Source organism: Kryptolebias marmoratus, linkage group LG14 (genome assembly GCF_001649575.2).
Source record: "Kryptolebias marmoratus isolate JLee-2015 linkage group LG14, ASM164957v2, whole genome shotgun sequence".
Classification (NCBI taxonomy): Eukaryota; Metazoa; Chordata; class Actinopteri; order Cyprinodontiformes; family Rivulidae; genus Kryptolebias; species Kryptolebias marmoratus.
The window spans coordinates 19,372,319-19,390,446 of NC_051443.1; the positions used below are offsets into that span (position 1 = coordinate 19,372,319).

At 39.8% G+C, this 18,128-nt stretch overlaps 1 protein-coding gene across 1 annotated transcript in view; it reads right to left on the reverse strand.

Annotated features, from left to right (window-relative positions):
- Nucleotides 1-376: 376 nt before the first annotated feature.
- The window catches only part of bcr (BCR activator of RhoGEF and GTPase), a 73,565-nt gene continuing 55,813 nt past the window's right edge, over nt 377-18,128 (reverse strand). The window contains exons 10-24 of the mRNA XM_017410651.2: nt 13,080-13,201; nt 11,946-12,111; nt 11,701-11,820; nt 11,306-11,381; nt 10,954-11,058; nt 10,702-10,776; nt 10,419-10,516; nt 9,505-9,636; nt 8,022-8,081; nt 7,570-7,679; nt 6,261-6,400; nt 5,868-6,002; nt 5,607-5,712; nt 4,777-4,939; nt 377-4,665 (exon numbers count right to left, since the gene is read on the reverse strand). Of these exons, the coding sequence (XP_017266140.1) occupies nt 4,576-4,665; nt 4,777-4,939; nt 5,607-5,712; nt 5,868-6,002; nt 6,261-6,400; nt 7,570-7,679; nt 8,022-8,081; nt 9,505-9,636; nt 10,419-10,516; nt 10,702-10,776; nt 10,954-11,058; nt 11,306-11,381; nt 11,701-11,820; nt 11,946-12,111; nt 13,080-13,201 (1,698 nt within the window). The 3' untranslated portion in view covers nt 377-4,575. The remainder of the gene's footprint in view (nt 4,666-4,776; nt 4,940-5,606; nt 5,713-5,867; nt 6,003-6,260; nt 6,401-7,569; nt 7,680-8,021; nt 8,082-9,504; nt 9,637-10,418; nt 10,517-10,701; nt 10,777-10,953; nt 11,059-11,305; nt 11,382-11,700; nt 11,821-11,945; nt 12,112-13,079; nt 13,202-18,128) is intronic.

Below are 18,128 nucleotides of genomic sequence, written 5' to 3' on the forward strand. Positions count from 1 at the left end.
CTGCTGCGATGGTGTCACTGTTCTGTTGCACCACATTGACTAATTAGATTCATGAATAAAATACAAAACAATTAGTTTCATTTTAAAGAAGTCTTCAAAAAGGTAAATTTCTTTGTATGACATTTTTGTGTCAATGTCATTTTTTTTTTCAAAGTAAACAAAACGTTGCCATAAAATTCTCTTACCAGCAAACATTTTCAGATTAATATGAATGTTTTTTGTAAAATGTTGCACTTTTGTTAATGATACATTACTAGATGAACCATTCTGCAAACTCTGACAGGTTTAAGATCATCTTTATGGGGTTTTATTTCCAGATTTCCTCAGTAAGAGTGATAAAAATAAAATAAAAATAAAAAAAACAACAACATCTATGTAGATACAGGAGATTTTATTTAACTTTATTGTGTACAAACAAAGGCTGCAAATGCCTTTCAAACATGTTTACCCTCAGAATACAGTATTCCTTTTTACAGCTCTACAAGCAGAACATTAAATATTCAACAAGAGTCAAAAAACGGACAAATTAAAAACAACAACCAAAAAAAAATGTTGCATTTGGTCAACAAATCTCATCCTGGACTTTAGATTATTATGTGCTGAATGAGAGGAAAGTTGAATATTCCCTAAAGAAAGTCGCTTCGTTTGTTCGAAAAGTGGCAGCAGAGGGTCGTGTGAAAGTCTTCACCATAATATGGAAATAAATATCAGGATCCTGTACAATAAATGCAATATGTACCATATCTTTAGGCAAGTTCACAGAAAAATGACGTGTTTTTGGCTGAGAAGGAGGTTATGGAGGGTACATGCAGTTACAGAGACAAACACTTTGTAGATTTCTCTCCTCCACCACAAACCGACGGCTCGGACTTTCCAGGAGACGAGAGGTGAACCGGCTCGATCCTTGAGCCATCAATCATACGCCAGCGAGCGCCACAGCAAGCAAAAAGAGTACGAGACATTTCATACGAGCCGGGAGTCCCCAGTTTCCTTTGTCCGAATCCGAAACAATCACAGTGGCCAGTCTGCTCTTCAAATAACGAAACTGAGCTGAAAGAGGTGGAATTGAGGCTTGAAAAGATCATTGCAGAGCTACTTAGTGGTCACGATCCGGACAGGAAAAAAATAAAATAAAATACACAGCATGTTCGATAAACAGAAGCTGATTAACACATTTAGATTTTTCTAAAGAAAGCACAATATATAAAGACAATTTTCTAACATTAATTTAGTTTTAGATTACTTTTTTTTTAATAACCATAATTAAATAGATCAAGCAGACCATCTTGCACCAAACTGGAGGGAATCATAAATAAATAGGAGTTTTAAAAGAAAAAAAAAAAAAGAAGGCAAATATTAGGAGATGAAACTCGTGTCGGCCCGTTAACTTTTAGCACGGAGTTTCATTTACTTACAGCATCACAGTCAAATGGAGGGAGTCGAACACTCGGATGAGCTAAGACCGTGTTTGAATTTAAGGTCCTGTCTTAGCCTGTAAGAGATGAGAGGTGTGTGTCTGTCCTCGGCAAAGGCAACAGGAGGAACGAGCGGTTTTTAATTTTTTCTTTTTTCCACTGGCGTTTAGAGAACCACAGGTGCTAAACTAAAGCAAGTGTTGAGGCACGAAGGGGTTGAGTAGTGCAGGCAGCTGGGGCTTGGTGTAAAGAAGAAATATGACCAAATAAACAGGAGATTTATGCCCACTCACATCCTAAAATACAGATGAACCAACAATGTGAGTGTGCTACAGTGAGTCAAACTGATCCAGACAGGAAATAAAGTAACCGACAGAACACAACAGGATTTATAATCTGCTAAACAGAAAGATGTCTTTGGGACATGAGAATATCAAAATATATGATTTTACCTAATGGAGGCATTTAAAAAAACACTATTTTTCTCTTCTGCAAGCCAAAATAGCTACTTTGGTTGTAATAATTTGCTCATATCCTTTGCCAATAAATTCAAGCATGGAAACAAACCATTATAAACCCTCTGATTGAACAACGTTTTCAGCTTTAAGCCTCTAAAAGACACCAACCAGCCACAATATTGAATATCCCAACACTTGAGGTTAACTAATGCTTCTTCTTTCTGCTGGGAAACCTTGGGTTATAGATTTTACTGTGCTTTGCAAAAGTATCCACCCCTATTAGTAATCTTTCTATTTTGTTGCCTTACAACCTGGAATTTAGGTGGATTTTTAATTTGATTAAAAGCAACAACTCTCTGAAAAGTACTCCAGATTAATGAAGCTTATTGGGAAATTTAAAAAATGGTTTAAATATTAATAAAATAAAATCTAAAACTGAAAAGTGTCCCCTGGCTTTGAAGCCCCAACCATTCGTTGCCGAAGCCACATAACCCTGTGGCCAATCGAACCTGCCAGCTGTTACACACAGCTCTAAGTAGTCAGGGCTAGGAGACATCATGAAGACCAAGGAACTCTCCACGCAGGTCAGAGATAAAGTTGTGGATAAGTTCGGATCAGGGTCAGACTATAAGGAAATGATCCCAGATCCATGAATATCCCACAGAGCAACATTAAATCCATTATTAGGAAATGGAAAGATGAATTAATTATTATTGTTATTATAAAATTATTGCTCTTAATTCCAATAAAAATCCAATTAAATTCCAGGTTGTTAGGCAACAAAAGAGAAAAAATGTGGATGTTTTTTGTTTGTTTGTTTTTGGACAAATACCAGTGTTCATAGGCATGCCTATTCCTCAATCATCATGAAAGCAAATATTCATGGCTGCACCTTCGTCACACAGCCCCAAAAAACAAACAAACAAACAAGCAAACAGCTAATGAAGGGGTTAGAACAAGTCAGAACCACGACTCCACAGGTCCAAACGACTTGGTCTTGTTTTGGTATTAGAAAGTGGAAAAACGGCTGGTAGTTTTAATATTCCCAGAAAACTAATCCTAGTTTGGCTAGAAAAAGGCATGCTTTAGTAGTGTGAAAAGGATCACAGTAAACAACCAAAACTCTGAGTTTAAGATGACACACTTGGGGGAAAAAGACAGCAATATTAAGGACACAAAAAAAAAAACAATCAAACATGCCTGCATGTTAAATCAGTAAGAACAAAAAAACTAACATAGAAGCAGGAGTTTGGCTATTCAGTGGGCAATGTAGTCTTTTTCAATAGGAATAGTAAGAAAAAAACCTTTTTTTAATATAACAAACACCGGACATAAACGCAGAATGCTCAGGCCACTCGATTTGTAATACAGTAGTTTTAATATTGCATGAGTGCACTTCTGCAGCCACAGACCAAAAAGTACAAAAAGACAACATCCTAACGTGTTTGCGTGTGTTCTGGAATTATGGCGTTGCATAAAGTCTACACCAGACGGGCGACGGTCTCTGGACACACCTGCTGAGGACCACCCAGCAGGCGAAGAGCTTGTGCCTGAACTCCCACAGCAGCATACGATGTGTAACTACAACGTGTGTGTGTTACCTTCAGTGTGTTATCTAGATGAGTCACTGACAGGCTGATCTGAATGGCAAGTAGTTTTCATTAGAAAAAAAGGCAAAATCTTGCTAATTTACGGCAAGACCTGAAGTCAAGGCTAAGACCTACCACCTTCATAAACGAGAAGAACGTTTCTAATAGAAAAACACACCAATTTCTTCACTGGGCCCCCCGAATAAATTACAATAACAGCAACAATGAATATATCATTAAATAAAACAAAAATACAACTTTAAGATTATGTACACGGACTGTACCTTTAAATGTAAGCGCCTCCAAAAAAAAAAACATGTTTGGCAAGATGTCCTATGTTACAACAAGACGGACATTTCGTCAGCAAAGATATGAACACAGACAGTTCCTATGTTAGAAAATATATTGCTTCTGGGTATTTGGACTGAAAACTACCTTGTGATACAAATAAAAAAAAGAGAGGGAGAGAATTGGGTTTGTATCATTTCTGAACTTCAAGTCATAGCTTTTACCTCCAACCAGATTTGTTTATGTTGTAAACAGTATCCCAGGGGTTGGCTTTCTGTGCTTTTACAGAAACACAGAAATAAAAAGGGGAGAAAAAGCCAAGATGGTGGCCGACTTACAGCTTCAGTCAACAGCAAAAAAAAACGATCTCTTCTTTTTTGTCCTCTTGTCGGGGCGTGAAGTAATGTTTGAGATGGAATGACACACTTTGCTAATGATTGTCCAAAATAAAATTCAATTAGGAACCCAAATGTAAAGTTACACGGACAGACGTCCTCAACTCTTTTCTTGTTTCCTTGTTTTGAACGGCAGATGTAAACGTTCAGCACTGAGACAAACAGAAAGCAGAAACACATGGCAGACGTACCTGTACCCTGAACCTCTGCAGGTACAAGGAATCATCAGGTGAAGAGACATGAATGGCAACGGCTTCCAGTCCTCTGAGCTGCAGAGACAAGTGGCGCCCTCTTGTGTTCGAGCACAAGAGGAGCCGCCAGAGACAATCCTGCCAAGTCAATTCAAAAACAAACTACAGTAGGCTCACTTTGAGCCAGTGTCCGCCCCCCCTTTGTGCACCCTGTTGGTCAGACAGACTCAGTGTCAGCTCTATACTTCAGTGGAGAAGAGGATGCTCTGTCGTTTACTGTCCGGGGTGGGGATCGTCTCCAGCTGCAGGAAATACAGCAACACCTGGACCTGAGAGGACATGAGGAGAACACAGGAAAAAAAAAAAAAAGAGGTTAGTTGTTTCACAATGTTCAACAAAAAGCTTCCAGGGGGGCAGATAGAAGATGGTGTTTAGCTCACTTGTGCCATAACCTCCAAGGACCAGCTGTCCCCCATGCTGATGGGTTGTGTGGGGTTGGTGGGGATCTTGCTGTCCTTCTCCGCCGGCCTGAGCAGAGTGGGCCCGAAAACCGTCGCCAGATTGTGGAGAGACATCTTGTTGACACTTTCCTTCTCTGCCACCCTGGGGAGACGAAGACAAACAAGTCCATCAGTGGCTATCTTGAAAATTAGTCCATAATCAAATAGTTTTTAGGCAACAGAAATATATCATTTCGGTCATCTTTGTTTTCACCCTCTACCTTCAATCACCGGCTGACATCACTCTTTTTATTAACATGCTAAGATCTGATGATAAATTAAGAAAAAGTGACAAGAATCTGGTAATTCCAGCTTACATATGTGATGGATTCCCACGCATCATCATTCATTGTGGTTTTACACTGTTATCTTTACAAAGATTTAAACTTTCACAAATGACAAGAGTTGTTGTGGATTTTTTTCTGGCCAACAAATATAAATAAAACACAGATTTAAGAAACTATAACAGAAAAGTACCTTTCGCAATTACATAATAGACTGAAACATATATAAAACAGCTCATGCAATCTTTTCTAAAATCAAGATGGTAATCAGAGAAAACAGATGAAGTGACAACTTTCAGTGGGAGAAAAGCAGCTGATTTGGAGAAAAACAAAAGAGATGTGACCCTGGGACACAATCTGGTTGAATTTGAAGCTGAAGTTTGTTATATTACAGCAACATTTAGATAATAGATCTGCTGGCATCTGATTCTGAGTGCTGGTAAATCAACTGTTCAATCATGACTTAATGTTTGTGCGTACTCATACCTCTTTAGGTGATCCAATAGGAAAAGGAACGTGACCAGGTTGGGTTCTGGCAGCGACAGCAGCAGGTTCAACATGCAGCTCTCTTTGGCAACACTATCAGTGAGGGCTGCAAAGGAAGACCATGTTATTTCTAACGTGACTGCTTTGTGTAAATACAGTTAAAGACATGCATTATGTAACAAAAGCCTCGATGAACCTCTGCTTTAATTAGCTGTCTAAACTGACAATTAAATCAATTAGAAGCTCTCTGATGCGTCTTACTGATGCCTCCTGCGAAATTAGGGTAGAGCTCGTCAGTGAAGAGGGGCTCTGGCAGCTCCCTGAAGTACAGCTTCAGGGTGCCGGCGATGGCGTTGACGTCCATCTCGCTCATCATCACCGACACGTCTTTGTTATCTGCAGTGGGGAAGACGAGAGCTGAGCGACGACTTGAGGAATGCAATAACAAAGGAAGATGACGAGATGGGGAAGCTTCGGTACAAACATCTGTTTCTGTGCCTTGTTGCTGTCAGAACGTCAACAGGAGTACGCCACAAAACATGCAGTAATTATCAGCAAATACATGCAAGCATAAGTAAATTAGTCAATAAGTCTAATTAATCATTTCACAACTCCAAATTCTTCAGTTGGCACATGGATTCGGGCTGAACTCACTGGTATCGAAGGCGGTCTTCAGGGCCTGAATATCAGTGGCCACCCCTGACACGCGGTATATCCCCACCTCCTCCATGCCTCTCCGCTCGATCTCCTCCAGGCACTGGCGGACGATGTAGGGCACCTTAGAGCGCTCTCGCCTGGACGGAGACAAACACAGACCATAAGTAAAAGGTTGAACAGCTAATTGAGTTTGGCTTGTTTTGATTACCCGAGGAACTCATTAAGGCTGGGATTCTTTGCTGTTTTTGTTTCTGCTGAAATCTTGATCTACCAGGATAACAAAGTTTAGCTAAAACTTCAGGGTGACCCATTTGTGTTCATCAGTCCTCAACAATATCATGTGTTATTATCAACTGCCATAAACTCAAAATATACTGATTTACCCACAAACTATTTTCCATCCTTTCATAATTCTTTTTATATTTTAAATTAATATGATAAAAAACTTAAGTATGTAGTCTCCTGTTAAAATTAGTACTGATATTTAGAGCTTCATTCATGAGCAGATCTAAAGGAGATCCAAGGAAGGGGGTGGCCACTGCTGAATGGTGAGTGTTTCTGTCCAGTTGGCTGACTCAACAAATCCATAAAACTTACAAATAGAAGCATTTAAAACATTCAATTACAGCTATACTGGTTTGGTAATTACATCTTGTGGAAAATAAAACAATAAAAAAAAACAAAAGACATAAATAAATAAAACTGTGAGGAGATTCAACCTGCCCAATGAAAACAGAAAATTAGCAGTATATTGGCACCACGGATGGAGCCAGTAGACTCTACACAATCTCTTTAAGTTCCTGATCCATCTCTGGCTTTATTCTTACAGGCTTTGATTATAACATTACCTATAAAAAAAACGACGGTTCAGCATACCTAAAAGATGTATTCTCATGACTTTTTAAGTCCATCTTTTCTTTAGGTGCCACCACGAGGTTGTCCTTCCTGGTGTGTACGGCCAATAACAAGGCTGTAAGCTCATTGTGAATGAATAATCTAAAAACATGTATAGTTCTTGATGAGAAGTACAAAAGTTAAGAGTTGAACTGGGACACTTCTTAGACTGTGTGGGATATAATGTGGATTTGTTAATGCAGATTCCCTAAAAGTTGAGACACTGTGTAAAATGTAAATAAATCCAGAATGCAATGATTTGCAAGTCGCATTAACCTAATTTAAAATGTATTTTTAAATTTTATATATAGTGTATATTATACGCATATTCAAAAAGCTGCTTCCCTGATGGTATGGGGCTGGGGGTGTTAGTGTATTTACTCTTAAATTTTTCATTTTAATGTGAACTCACTTGGTCACTGTGGAGATCTTTATTCCAAACACACCCATGGGTTTCTCTGAGGGCATCCTCTTCAGGCTGAACTCTCTGCTCGTGAACTTTATGGATAGTTTCACTTCAACCTGTCAGGTGAGAAAAAAACAAGCAAACAAAACATCAAAGTCTTTAAAACTATTTTTTTTAATGGGAAGCCATCAAGCAGGTCAGAAAGCGGTAAGAATATTTCATGACTTAGAAGAAATACAGCTGTGTGTGAAAAATATGTAGATTTAACCAAAAATATAAAGTCACCAGAAGCTTAAGCTGATGCTGAATGAAAATCTTTTTACAGTGAAGAAAATTTCAAGGATTCAAGGATTCAAGGAGACTTTATTGTCATTCGCATCACATGTGGTACATGAGGTGGAACGAAATTGTGGACCACGATCAGTTTGATCAGCACAGAATTAGTTTGTCCCACTCACCCCATTCATGGGAATAACTGTTCTCTGCCAGTCTTTGCCTTGAAGAGTCTGGGGGTCCAGCTGAGAAAAACAGCATAAACATTAAATAATTATTAACCATTTTTAATTATTAGGATTTTAATACACCGGCTTAACTGATTACACGTTTCATGACATTCACACTGTGTTGTCAGTCATTGTTAGTGGGCTGTTTCTGACGTTTTAAGGCAGGTCATAGGTTTATAAAGAACATCTAGGCCAAAGAAAACTGAAAATGAATTTAAAGACATGTGGAATACTGTTAAAGAGGTGAGTTCATTAAGTAAATACAGACAAACTTAGAAGAACAAATGTGGAAAAACGAGCAAATGCAGCATGCCGGCACCAGAAGCAGCAAAACTCTGACTCCATTTGTAAATTGCAGTAATATTTATTGAATAGTGTAACGTTTGCATGTTTGCTGTATTTATCACTTAATTCAATGCCTTCTGAAATCTTGTGTTTCCAGACAAAAGCTGTAATTAAAACATGCAGACGACTGGAGCCACAAACAAATAAGACAAAACAGATTCTGCTGGGGAATAATAGAAAACTAAATCAGTTTGTCTAATTGGAAAACATAATTGAACAGAAAACTGCCAAGTCCTGGACATCGTGTTTGGGCATTAAGTCCACTGACTGGTGAAACAAACAGACTGGACAGAAAATGTGAGACTAATCAGAGAAAAGTGGCAGCTTCTTCACTCAGATTAATACTAATTAAAAAAAAAAACCCTGCTGAGCAACTTTTCCACCCAATTTAGCAGCTTGTTTTGCGATGACATCATCTGTCAGAAAGGGATCAGGTCTCAGGTTTACAGAGAGAACCACTAGGTGGCACATGTGTCTGCAGGTTTAGCAGACAACAAGGACGCAGACTTGCCTCCTGCAGTTTAACTAAACCAAACAGGACCCAGGTAAAAATCACACGTGAGCCAAGCTGAGGGGAAGAAATAAGGAGCAAAAGAAGAAAATCCTCTTTTCTTTTAAATGGTTTTTCTCTTGATCCACAGAGCCAACTTCAGGCTGGTGTTGTCTTGGTAACCTAATCACAGACACTTTAAATTTGTCGTCAGCATCGGATCAGTCCGCCTCACAGACTCCTGCATCACATCGAGGATTCTGAGCGATTTTTGTGGACACCGAACAGCGCCGATGTCATTTCCACTTGTGCACGATTGTGTCAAGTGCTTTAAATAGTTAAACAGTTAAACAGTTAATGACAGCCTCCATCAAAAATAATCCAATTCAAGTGGAAATTGTTGCTGATGTGATCTCGTTTTGTTGGTTTTAAAAACACCCACTGATCTGTTTTTTCCCGTTCAGCTAATTTGTCTGCTACAAATTCCCACGATAAGCTATATCACACGATTCCTGTAGAATTAGCAGAGGTGGTGACATAACTTCTTATCCGTACACAGTCACAGTTACGGATGTCAGTGCGGGGGGTGATGTCATATCATACCGGGATCTGTCCTTTCCCGATGATGCGGTCTGTGCTGTCTCCGTCTTCTTTGTTCTGCTTGGTCTTGTTGTAACACTTCTCGTAGCAGAGCAACCTCAGGGTCTGAGAGCCCTCCAGCTCGATCTCAAACTCCTGCAGGGAAGGACAAGACAAAAATTAAAGATGTGAGATTGTTTTGTATCAAATGGATGAAAATAAATAAGCCCAAAGATTGATCAGAACTAAAAAAAAAAACAAAAAACCCCATCCCATTGCAGTTCAGAGCCCAGCAACATTCCCTGCTGTGTTATGTAAGGAAGCACTCTGCATACAGTTTGCAGATTGTTAGGAGATGCACACCACTTCGGTTCATTTAGCTTTTAGACAGATGTGAGTCACTGAAAGCTGCAGCTCCTCATTAGTTTCTATTATTTCCACTTTGCCAAGCAGAATTCCCAAAGAAGACTTTGTTTAAATTAGAAAAACCAGCAGTCCTTGAAGGAATGCATATCATCCGCCAGCTTTTATGCCAGAATGCTAAACCGAAATCTTGTGCAATCAGTTAGCTCTCAGAATGTTTATTGAACATTAGTGTCAGCTACTACCCGGCCAAGTTTTAGATCCATATCTGTAAACCTGATAGAGTTATAGCTGTTTCAGATGACATAAGCACTCTACCACACAGTTGCATGTGTGCCGTTACTTCCAGGAGCTGCTGATGCTCTGTTTGTGGGTTTCATTAGACAGAAATAGACAGCTAACTGATTTAAAGAGCAGATGTCAGACACATGACAGGCACCATAAATTGTCCAAGGAGGAAAATATGTTTAAGTAGCGTAAATATGCTGAGCTAAAGGAAGGTACATGTTGTTTGTTTAGGTTTCCTATCCTCAATAAAGCAGACCTGTAGAAAAATGTGAGCTGGGGCTTTTTACCTCGTTCCATTTGGGTTCGGTGGTGTATCGATACACTCTCGTCTTAGCTTTATTTGAAAAGAGGCCAAAAGAGTCCACCTCCAATGTGCAATAGAGATCTAACAGAGAGGGGGAAAAACAGATCTAATCAAATCCAAATGTTAAAACATTAAGGAGCCGAACATTTAGCCAACAATAATGATAATAGTCGGTGTTCTTTTGGATGATTCCATTACAGTTTTGCTTTCAAAATAGCATATTTTCCCGTGATTTTCTGCATAAAAACGGAAGCTGAGTGACTCACTTAAGCTCTGTTTGAGGCCGGAGGCAGAGTGGACAATTACATTCAGGGACCCGTAGAGACCAGAGGATTCATCCTCTGGAAAAACAGTCAACGTGCAAAAAAACAAAACAGGGAAAGAGGAAAAAAAAGCAGTGAGGACAAACAAGAAAAACACACAGACCACTGTCTTTGAGCTGCAATGTACTGCAGACAATGTGTGATTTAAACTTATGATTTTAAGAGGGCTTTTAAGAACAAAATAAAGCAGCTTACCTTCTTTATTGACACTAAATGGAATGTGGTGAACGGTTTGAAGTTTGAGACAAGAGCTGGTTAACATCTGCAGCTCCATGGAAGTCAGGGAGGGTGTTTTAATACCTGGAGGTAGACAATAAGTTTAGACTGTGAGTGACAATGCATATCAAAGACAGTGTTTACTACAGAAACAAGAGTTTTCTTTGGGGTTTGATGAAAAATATCAGCAAGAAATAGCTGTGTCTAATGTACACATGCCCAAGTTTTATCAAAGTGTATCTATTGCATATAGTGCTCTTGGGAAAAATAAGGTTCTTTTTGTTTTTCATAATTATAATTAGATCAGACAGGATGTCTTTGGGGCACTAACATTTCTTCTGCTGCTCCTTGATGATCTCCTTCCACTCTGCACGTTCGTAGTCAGATGAAATCAGGAAGCTGTAGCTCTGAAACGCATACGGACAAAGAGCGTTTAATAAAAACACATTGAAATAAATTAAACTAGCATTCCTTAAAGGGATGCTTATGGCCCACTGCTGGAGTATATGTTGGGGTTGACTCTCATTTACTACAACATCAAATTTTAGCTCAATATCTGTAAAACTGTTTAATTTAAAGTCATTTTTGTGTTTGCTCAAGCTGGTCAGCTGTGGCAGCCATCTTGAATCAGATCGACTCCAAAAGTCAGTCAGTTAGAGACGTGCGTCCAGTGGTTACTGCCTGAGAGTTTCGTTAAAATCAGAAGGAACAGCAGATGGTGGTCACCTTGCCGTTCCTGTTGTAGAGCCTGAGGGGCATGCTCGGAGACGTCAGCAGCAGCAAAGACTCCTGCTCGTATAGTTTCTTCCGGAGGCGGTCGATGACTTTTAAACCCTTGTTGGCTCTCTGAAATCACAGAATTGAAAATACCTGTTAGGGAATCAATCGTATTATGAGACGATTAGCAAATTCTAAACCTAGTTGTGCAAACAACTTCTGAGTATCTGCAAATTTGTGCCCGTCTGCTTTACCTTCTCCCTCTGAATTTCGCTGCGGAGGTGGGAGATTTTGACCTTGATGCCGTCCAGCTCTTCGTCCGGGACTTGGGGCACCGTGAGAGGCTCCGTCTCCTCAGGGCCCTGGAAGGTCAGCTCAGTCAGGGGGATGTACCACTTGCAGTCGTACTGTTGGTTTTTACTACAACGGCATTAAGAAGAGAGAATCAGAGAAGGAAGTCAGTAAAAATGAACACAAAGTCGACTTGAAGCAGGAGGCAGATCAATAAAACAGAATCAATGACACAGATTAGTTAATCAGAAGAAGTTTTATCCGTTTTTTCTGCAATTTTTAAATCTTAGGTTATTAAGGAACCATCAAAAATGAGCATTAAAGCACATTTGTTACAATAAAACATGGTTATATTTAAAGACAAATAAAGTTGTAGTAGATGAGAATCATCCCCAGTATATATTCTGAGCACTAACGCATGTTGTGAGATTGCACAATATTGCATGAGATCACAAAAAACAACATTTATTGACCAAAAGGAATACAACGTTGTCTTTTTTAGTCTTAGTTCAAAACTCTGGAATGAAAGGCTGCTGGTGACATGCATTACTTCAAGGAATGCTAGGCCATCTTTTACTATTTTCTTTTTATGTCAAAAAGTGGTGCCCTGCTAATGTTCCTACTCTGTTTTGTGTTTGCAGCTGGTGGATGGTCTGTTTCACTTGTAGTGAGAACATCTTTGACCACATGGATTCACAGCAGCAACGTTCCAATTAACACAATTAAGAAGAAACATAGAAGACATAACTTTGAAATAAGTCACTTGTCCAAGCACAATTAGATCTCTACAATCTAAATATTAAATAGCTGTTAGAGTCTGAATGTTTTATACGAGCAGATCAAAATCATGTAATCTATTCAGTCATTTATCAGGTTCAGATCAAATGTTGTGAAACCATCAGGGGTCTTTAAAGTCAGTTGTATATTATAGCTTTACAGATAGAATAAAGTGCAGAGTATTTCATTTTATTTTCTCAACTGTAAGATCTGCTGCTGAATGAGGTGTCAGCATTTTGATGTATTTCACTACCTTGTTGGAGTGACTTTAATTTGTCAGGATTCAATAATTAGAAAGATGATGTTGTTTATTCTTTTACCCTCCGATTTGTTTCTTCAGCTTGGCGCAGAGCAGCAGGTCCGTGAAGAGGAAGACGTGTCGCAGCTTCCTGGCTCCCTCCACCAGCTCCACCATGAAGCTGTCCTTCAGCAGTTGGCGGTTCTACGGCACCGAGAGACGACAGCAAGTGGGTCAGCTGCACGAGCAGAACTTCTATTGTGTTAGCACGGCATTTTTATTAGAATATCCTGCGTGCGGGGGGGTCACAGTCAGTTTACAGAGTCTTTGTGCTGAAGCACGATCCAAAACCAATTTTGAAAACCAGAGAGGGATTTGCATAAAACTCATTTTAATAATCCAGTTTCAGTCTGCGCATTCTCGATGCGACACAATCATCACTTTTCCAGCCACAGAGGTTTGCTGAGAAAAAGGATGAGAGATATTTGGAGCACTGGAGTTATCACTGATGTCAGACTACATAATGAGATGTGTACTGCCATTTACCAAAAGGGGGCAGTAATGTCCTTTTCTACAGACAGAAATGGGACCTAAAACACTGGAAATGTGGCAGGCAAATATCAAACCACAGCTCAGTAAATGTCTCAATTTTACATGCTCTTAACCTCAGTTTTACTTGTGGTGTGAAAAATAAATTTCTTGAATAAGTCTAAAAGGTTCAATGTTGCTTTTAATGTAAGAGAAACCTCCAATAAACGATTTAATAGACAATGAAATCTTTGAATTAATACAAAACAGTGACAAGAAATGGCAGCTAATATTCAAATTAGTGGATTTTTGCCCTCAAACACTTAAAAAAAGAAAAAAAAGGTTTTCCTTTTTTTAATAAATATAAGAACTTTGAATGTTTGTTTTAACAGAACAAACTGAACTATTTGTTTTTCTTCACAGAAAATCCTGTGTGACACGTTCCCACTCACAAACCTACAGCACTCAACCCCCCTCCCTGCAGCGAAGCCATGGAGCATGACATCATGCTTGTTCAGAACCAACCACATCCTTGTCATCGTGTTTTGTGACCTCCCCCTCTTGTCTCCCTTCTTCTCCTTCTTCTCCTCCTCCCGCCTTCATCATGAATGCACGGTATCTGTCAGCGCCGGAGAACGCCGGAGCGGAGCTGAGGCTAATGAAGGAGAAAGTTTCTGCGTTCCCAAAGCCCGGCTGGGCATCTGATGCCAAGGAGAGGGTTCACTCTGTGTTACGCAGAGTTAAAATGAATGATAAGGAGGGTGGAGGAAGCGGAGAGGATAGATCCGAACAGAACAGATGTCACACTGCTCTTACTGTTCAGAGACACCAAAGCATGTGACAAACAGCTCTGTGATGAGTTGTTGAGGCGTCTTCAGTGCACTCGTTGAGACCCTACGGTTAGATCCAATCATGGCAGCTAAAATATAGATTTACTACGACACAATTCTCTCTACTGGGTGCTGCTTATTATCGTCTGCCGCCAACAGCTGAAGGCAGACGATAATAACTTTGCTCACATCTGTGTAAGTGTTCGGATGACTTTTAATGAAACTATCAAAAATCACTCACTGCATGGACATCTACAACCTTTTGAGTCAACCTGATTCCACAGCTAACCAACCTTAAACACAACAATGGCAACAATTCTGCCACTATTATAAACATTGAGTAAGAAAAACTGGCTTGGTGGGAGCTGAGAGTCATCCCTATCACATACACTGAGCTCAAATCATGCAAGATGTTTCCTTGATGTTTATATAAGACAGGTGTCATGCATCCCTTTAAGGGGTTTCTTTATAAATCTGATTCTAAGAAGTAGCCTAAAAATGTGAGGATGATTTTGCATCACAAATAATGCGCTCTACATGCATTATCAGGATGGTGAAAAGAGGGAAAAGAGTGTCAATTAACAAAAATCTTTACAGATTATCATGACTCAGCTGCTAATTCTTATAGTGGACTAAATTACTGATAAAATTACTGAACAGGAAGTACAGCTGCAGTCTACTATTCGTTAAGCACCACTGAACAAAGTTAGTTTTAATCAGAAAACTGCACTCAGTTGCAGGTTGCAGCTGCCTCGCTTAGCTACCAAAAAAGAAGTTAATAATGTTAAGACAGCAGCTGTAACATCGCATCAGACTTACAGATTATCTAACAGCCAAGAGGAGAAATGTAGCTTTTCTCCATTTCTCACTGCAGCTGACCAACACATCCAGAGAGCCCCAGAAAACGGATTAAATATTGACCAGCTCCTGGAGAAGCCTCACTGAGAGCGTGAGAGCGTGTAATGGCATGAGTTTATTTTTAGAACATGTGCTTTAAAGAGGGCACCTCTCTGTACTTGTGTGTGTTTTTCTTTAAAATCCGGGGACAGGACCAGGGGAAAAAAAAAAAGAACAATTGTGTAAATGAGTGTGTGCTTTTCTAGTAGCAACACTCACATCAGTGACGTTTCGTCCTCGAAGGCAAACAAAGCAGAGCGGGGACATGAGCGCCACCATTTGCATTTTAATTAAGCGCTTTTTGTTCGTCGCCTCCACTCGTGGCGCTGGGCCAGGGAACTCTGTGTGGGGGGGCACCTGTACCGCTCGACTCCTGCGTGCCTCCACTGATCCCGCTGAGAGTTGCACACCGGGGTGGAAGCACGATTGGTAACAACAACACCTCGGTGCTCCCGCAGTTATGCAGATTTCGGCCCGGATCATGAATAAGCTCTGCGGGTTCTGAACTCGAGGTGTTGGGCTGTTTTTTTGCCTCCTCTTGTGAGAAGTATCTGACTGCAGGCACCACTCTGAGGCACGCCAGGCTCAGGCTTCGTCAGGCTGATGCATGCGCAGAAATATTAGTGCATACGGTTCAATTCACGCATGTGCAGAACAAAAAAAAAGTAACATAAATCTGTCACTTACACACTAAAATGCTCAATTCTACAACAATGTTTGGAGCTCTTTTCAAATCCAATTACTCAAAACTGAAATAAGTAAGCAAAAAATACACTTTAAGTGACAGTTTAGACCTGAAGTGGAGTTCTGTGGAAATTTTATAAACAATAAATATCTTACCTGCTATAATTAGCTCTTTGAATGGGGAAATAGAGTTTAATTCTTACCAGATTTACAAGCTAATGGCTAATCTGAGAGAGGCCAAGCCAAAGTGGATTAAAATCGCTCTAATTTCTAACATTTCCAAGTGGTTCGTGAGAATACTATTTACAAACCTTAACACTGGTGTCAATCTTGCACTGCATCGTTACTCCAGCAGAAATGTCAGTATATTCCTGCTGGAAGTGTCCCAGGCTGCAACAGAAGTGCCGCAGCTAGCTGCTACTACTGCTAAATGTGCTCGTAAATGATCATAAAATTCTGTGGAAATGATTGTGAAATTGATAGCAATGTAATGGCTTTTAGCGTTCACACAAACTGCTGTGAAATTTTCAGGATAATTGTTGATTTAAGACAGCAGCAATCCACTTTGGTCTTACTCGGGCTAGAATTGCACTCGATTTCTCCAAACCACGCTCATTCGAACAGCTACCTTCAACAAGTGAGATATTAACTGTTCATCGCTTTTCCACAGAACCCTACTTCAAAATACCTGAACTATCTTTGTTAAAAATCTTTGAGAGAAACTGCTTTCTTTTAGGCATTCTCTTTTTTGGATGCACAACATTAGCTTCTAATTGTGAAATACAGACAATATACACATATATAAATATTAAGGCCAACTGTTTACTCTGTCTTTCGTAAGGCACAATATAATGAGCCCCATTGATTTCCAAGAGCTCCTTTCATGTAACCATGATAAATATTTGATGATTAGTGTGAAGGCCTCTGCCGACTGAGATGGAAACTGAGGCCTGCGGGGATAATAAAGGAACTGTGTGTGTGTGTGTGTGTGTGTGTTTCAAAAACATATGGACCAGAGAGCAGGAAAGTGTGTGTGCGTGTGTCTATAGTGTGCAGTAATGACTCCCTGTGAGCAGGAGGAGGAGCCTGTTCTACTCACCTCCTCCCACCCACCATTAATAAATAATTAACTAGAAATCTGCCAGTCAGAGTGAACTGGTGGCATATTACAAGGCCCTGGGCATGGTGGTGTCACATCAGTCAAGAGGCATCCATTCATGTGCATCAAGTCATCTCCAGGGATGGGAGAAATATTGGTTGTGGGGAGGGAGGGGGGGTATTTTGGGTTAGTTCAAGGGGGGGATGGAGGGATGTGTAGAGGAAACAGAATCACTCTCATGGAGGCATCGCTGGTATGACCATATAAGGACACAGGCTGCGCTTTAGGCTGCAGATTAGTGGCTCCTTTACACTCGCCTGGCGGTGACTCCAGAGTCATTTGGAGGGTGGGTCTGTGACACTGTCGACCCGAACACCAACAGGTACGAGTTAAAATGATGCAAGGTGAAAAAGGATATTCCAGAAAAAAAAAGCTGAGACAAAATTCATTCACTACATCCATTTATCGATCGACGCCAAAAGTGAATGTGGGGCGGCAGTGTTTTTGCCCATGTCTGTATGTGCTTGTTTCGCTGTACTGTTAGTAAAATGTTTCGTGAATCACTGAATATTAATGAAACTTTTAGAAAGTAATTATTGGGTTAACGTCTACAACTGATTAACTGATGGAGTCTACTCAATTCAGCAACACCTGCAAAGTGATCCTAAACACAAAAAATGTCTATAACAGGGAATTTCACAGATACTGAGCTAAAGTTCGGCGTCGTAGTAGCTGAGACTGATCACCTACTTATCCTCCGAACGGATCACTTGAGATATACAAGTGCTGGTCATAAAATTAATATATCATGAAAAAGTAGATTGATTTCAGTAATTCCATTTAAAAAGTGAAACTTGTATATTATATTCATACATTACATACAAACTCATATATTTCAAATGTTTATTTTGTTTAATTTTGATGATTACAAATGACAACAAATTAAAATCTCAAATTCATCATATCAGAAAATTAGAATCTTGTGAAAAGGTTCAAAATTGATGGCACCTGGTACCACACTCTAATCAGCTAATTAACTCAAACCACCTGCAAAGGCCTTTAAATGGTCTTTCAGTCTAGTTCTATAGGCTAC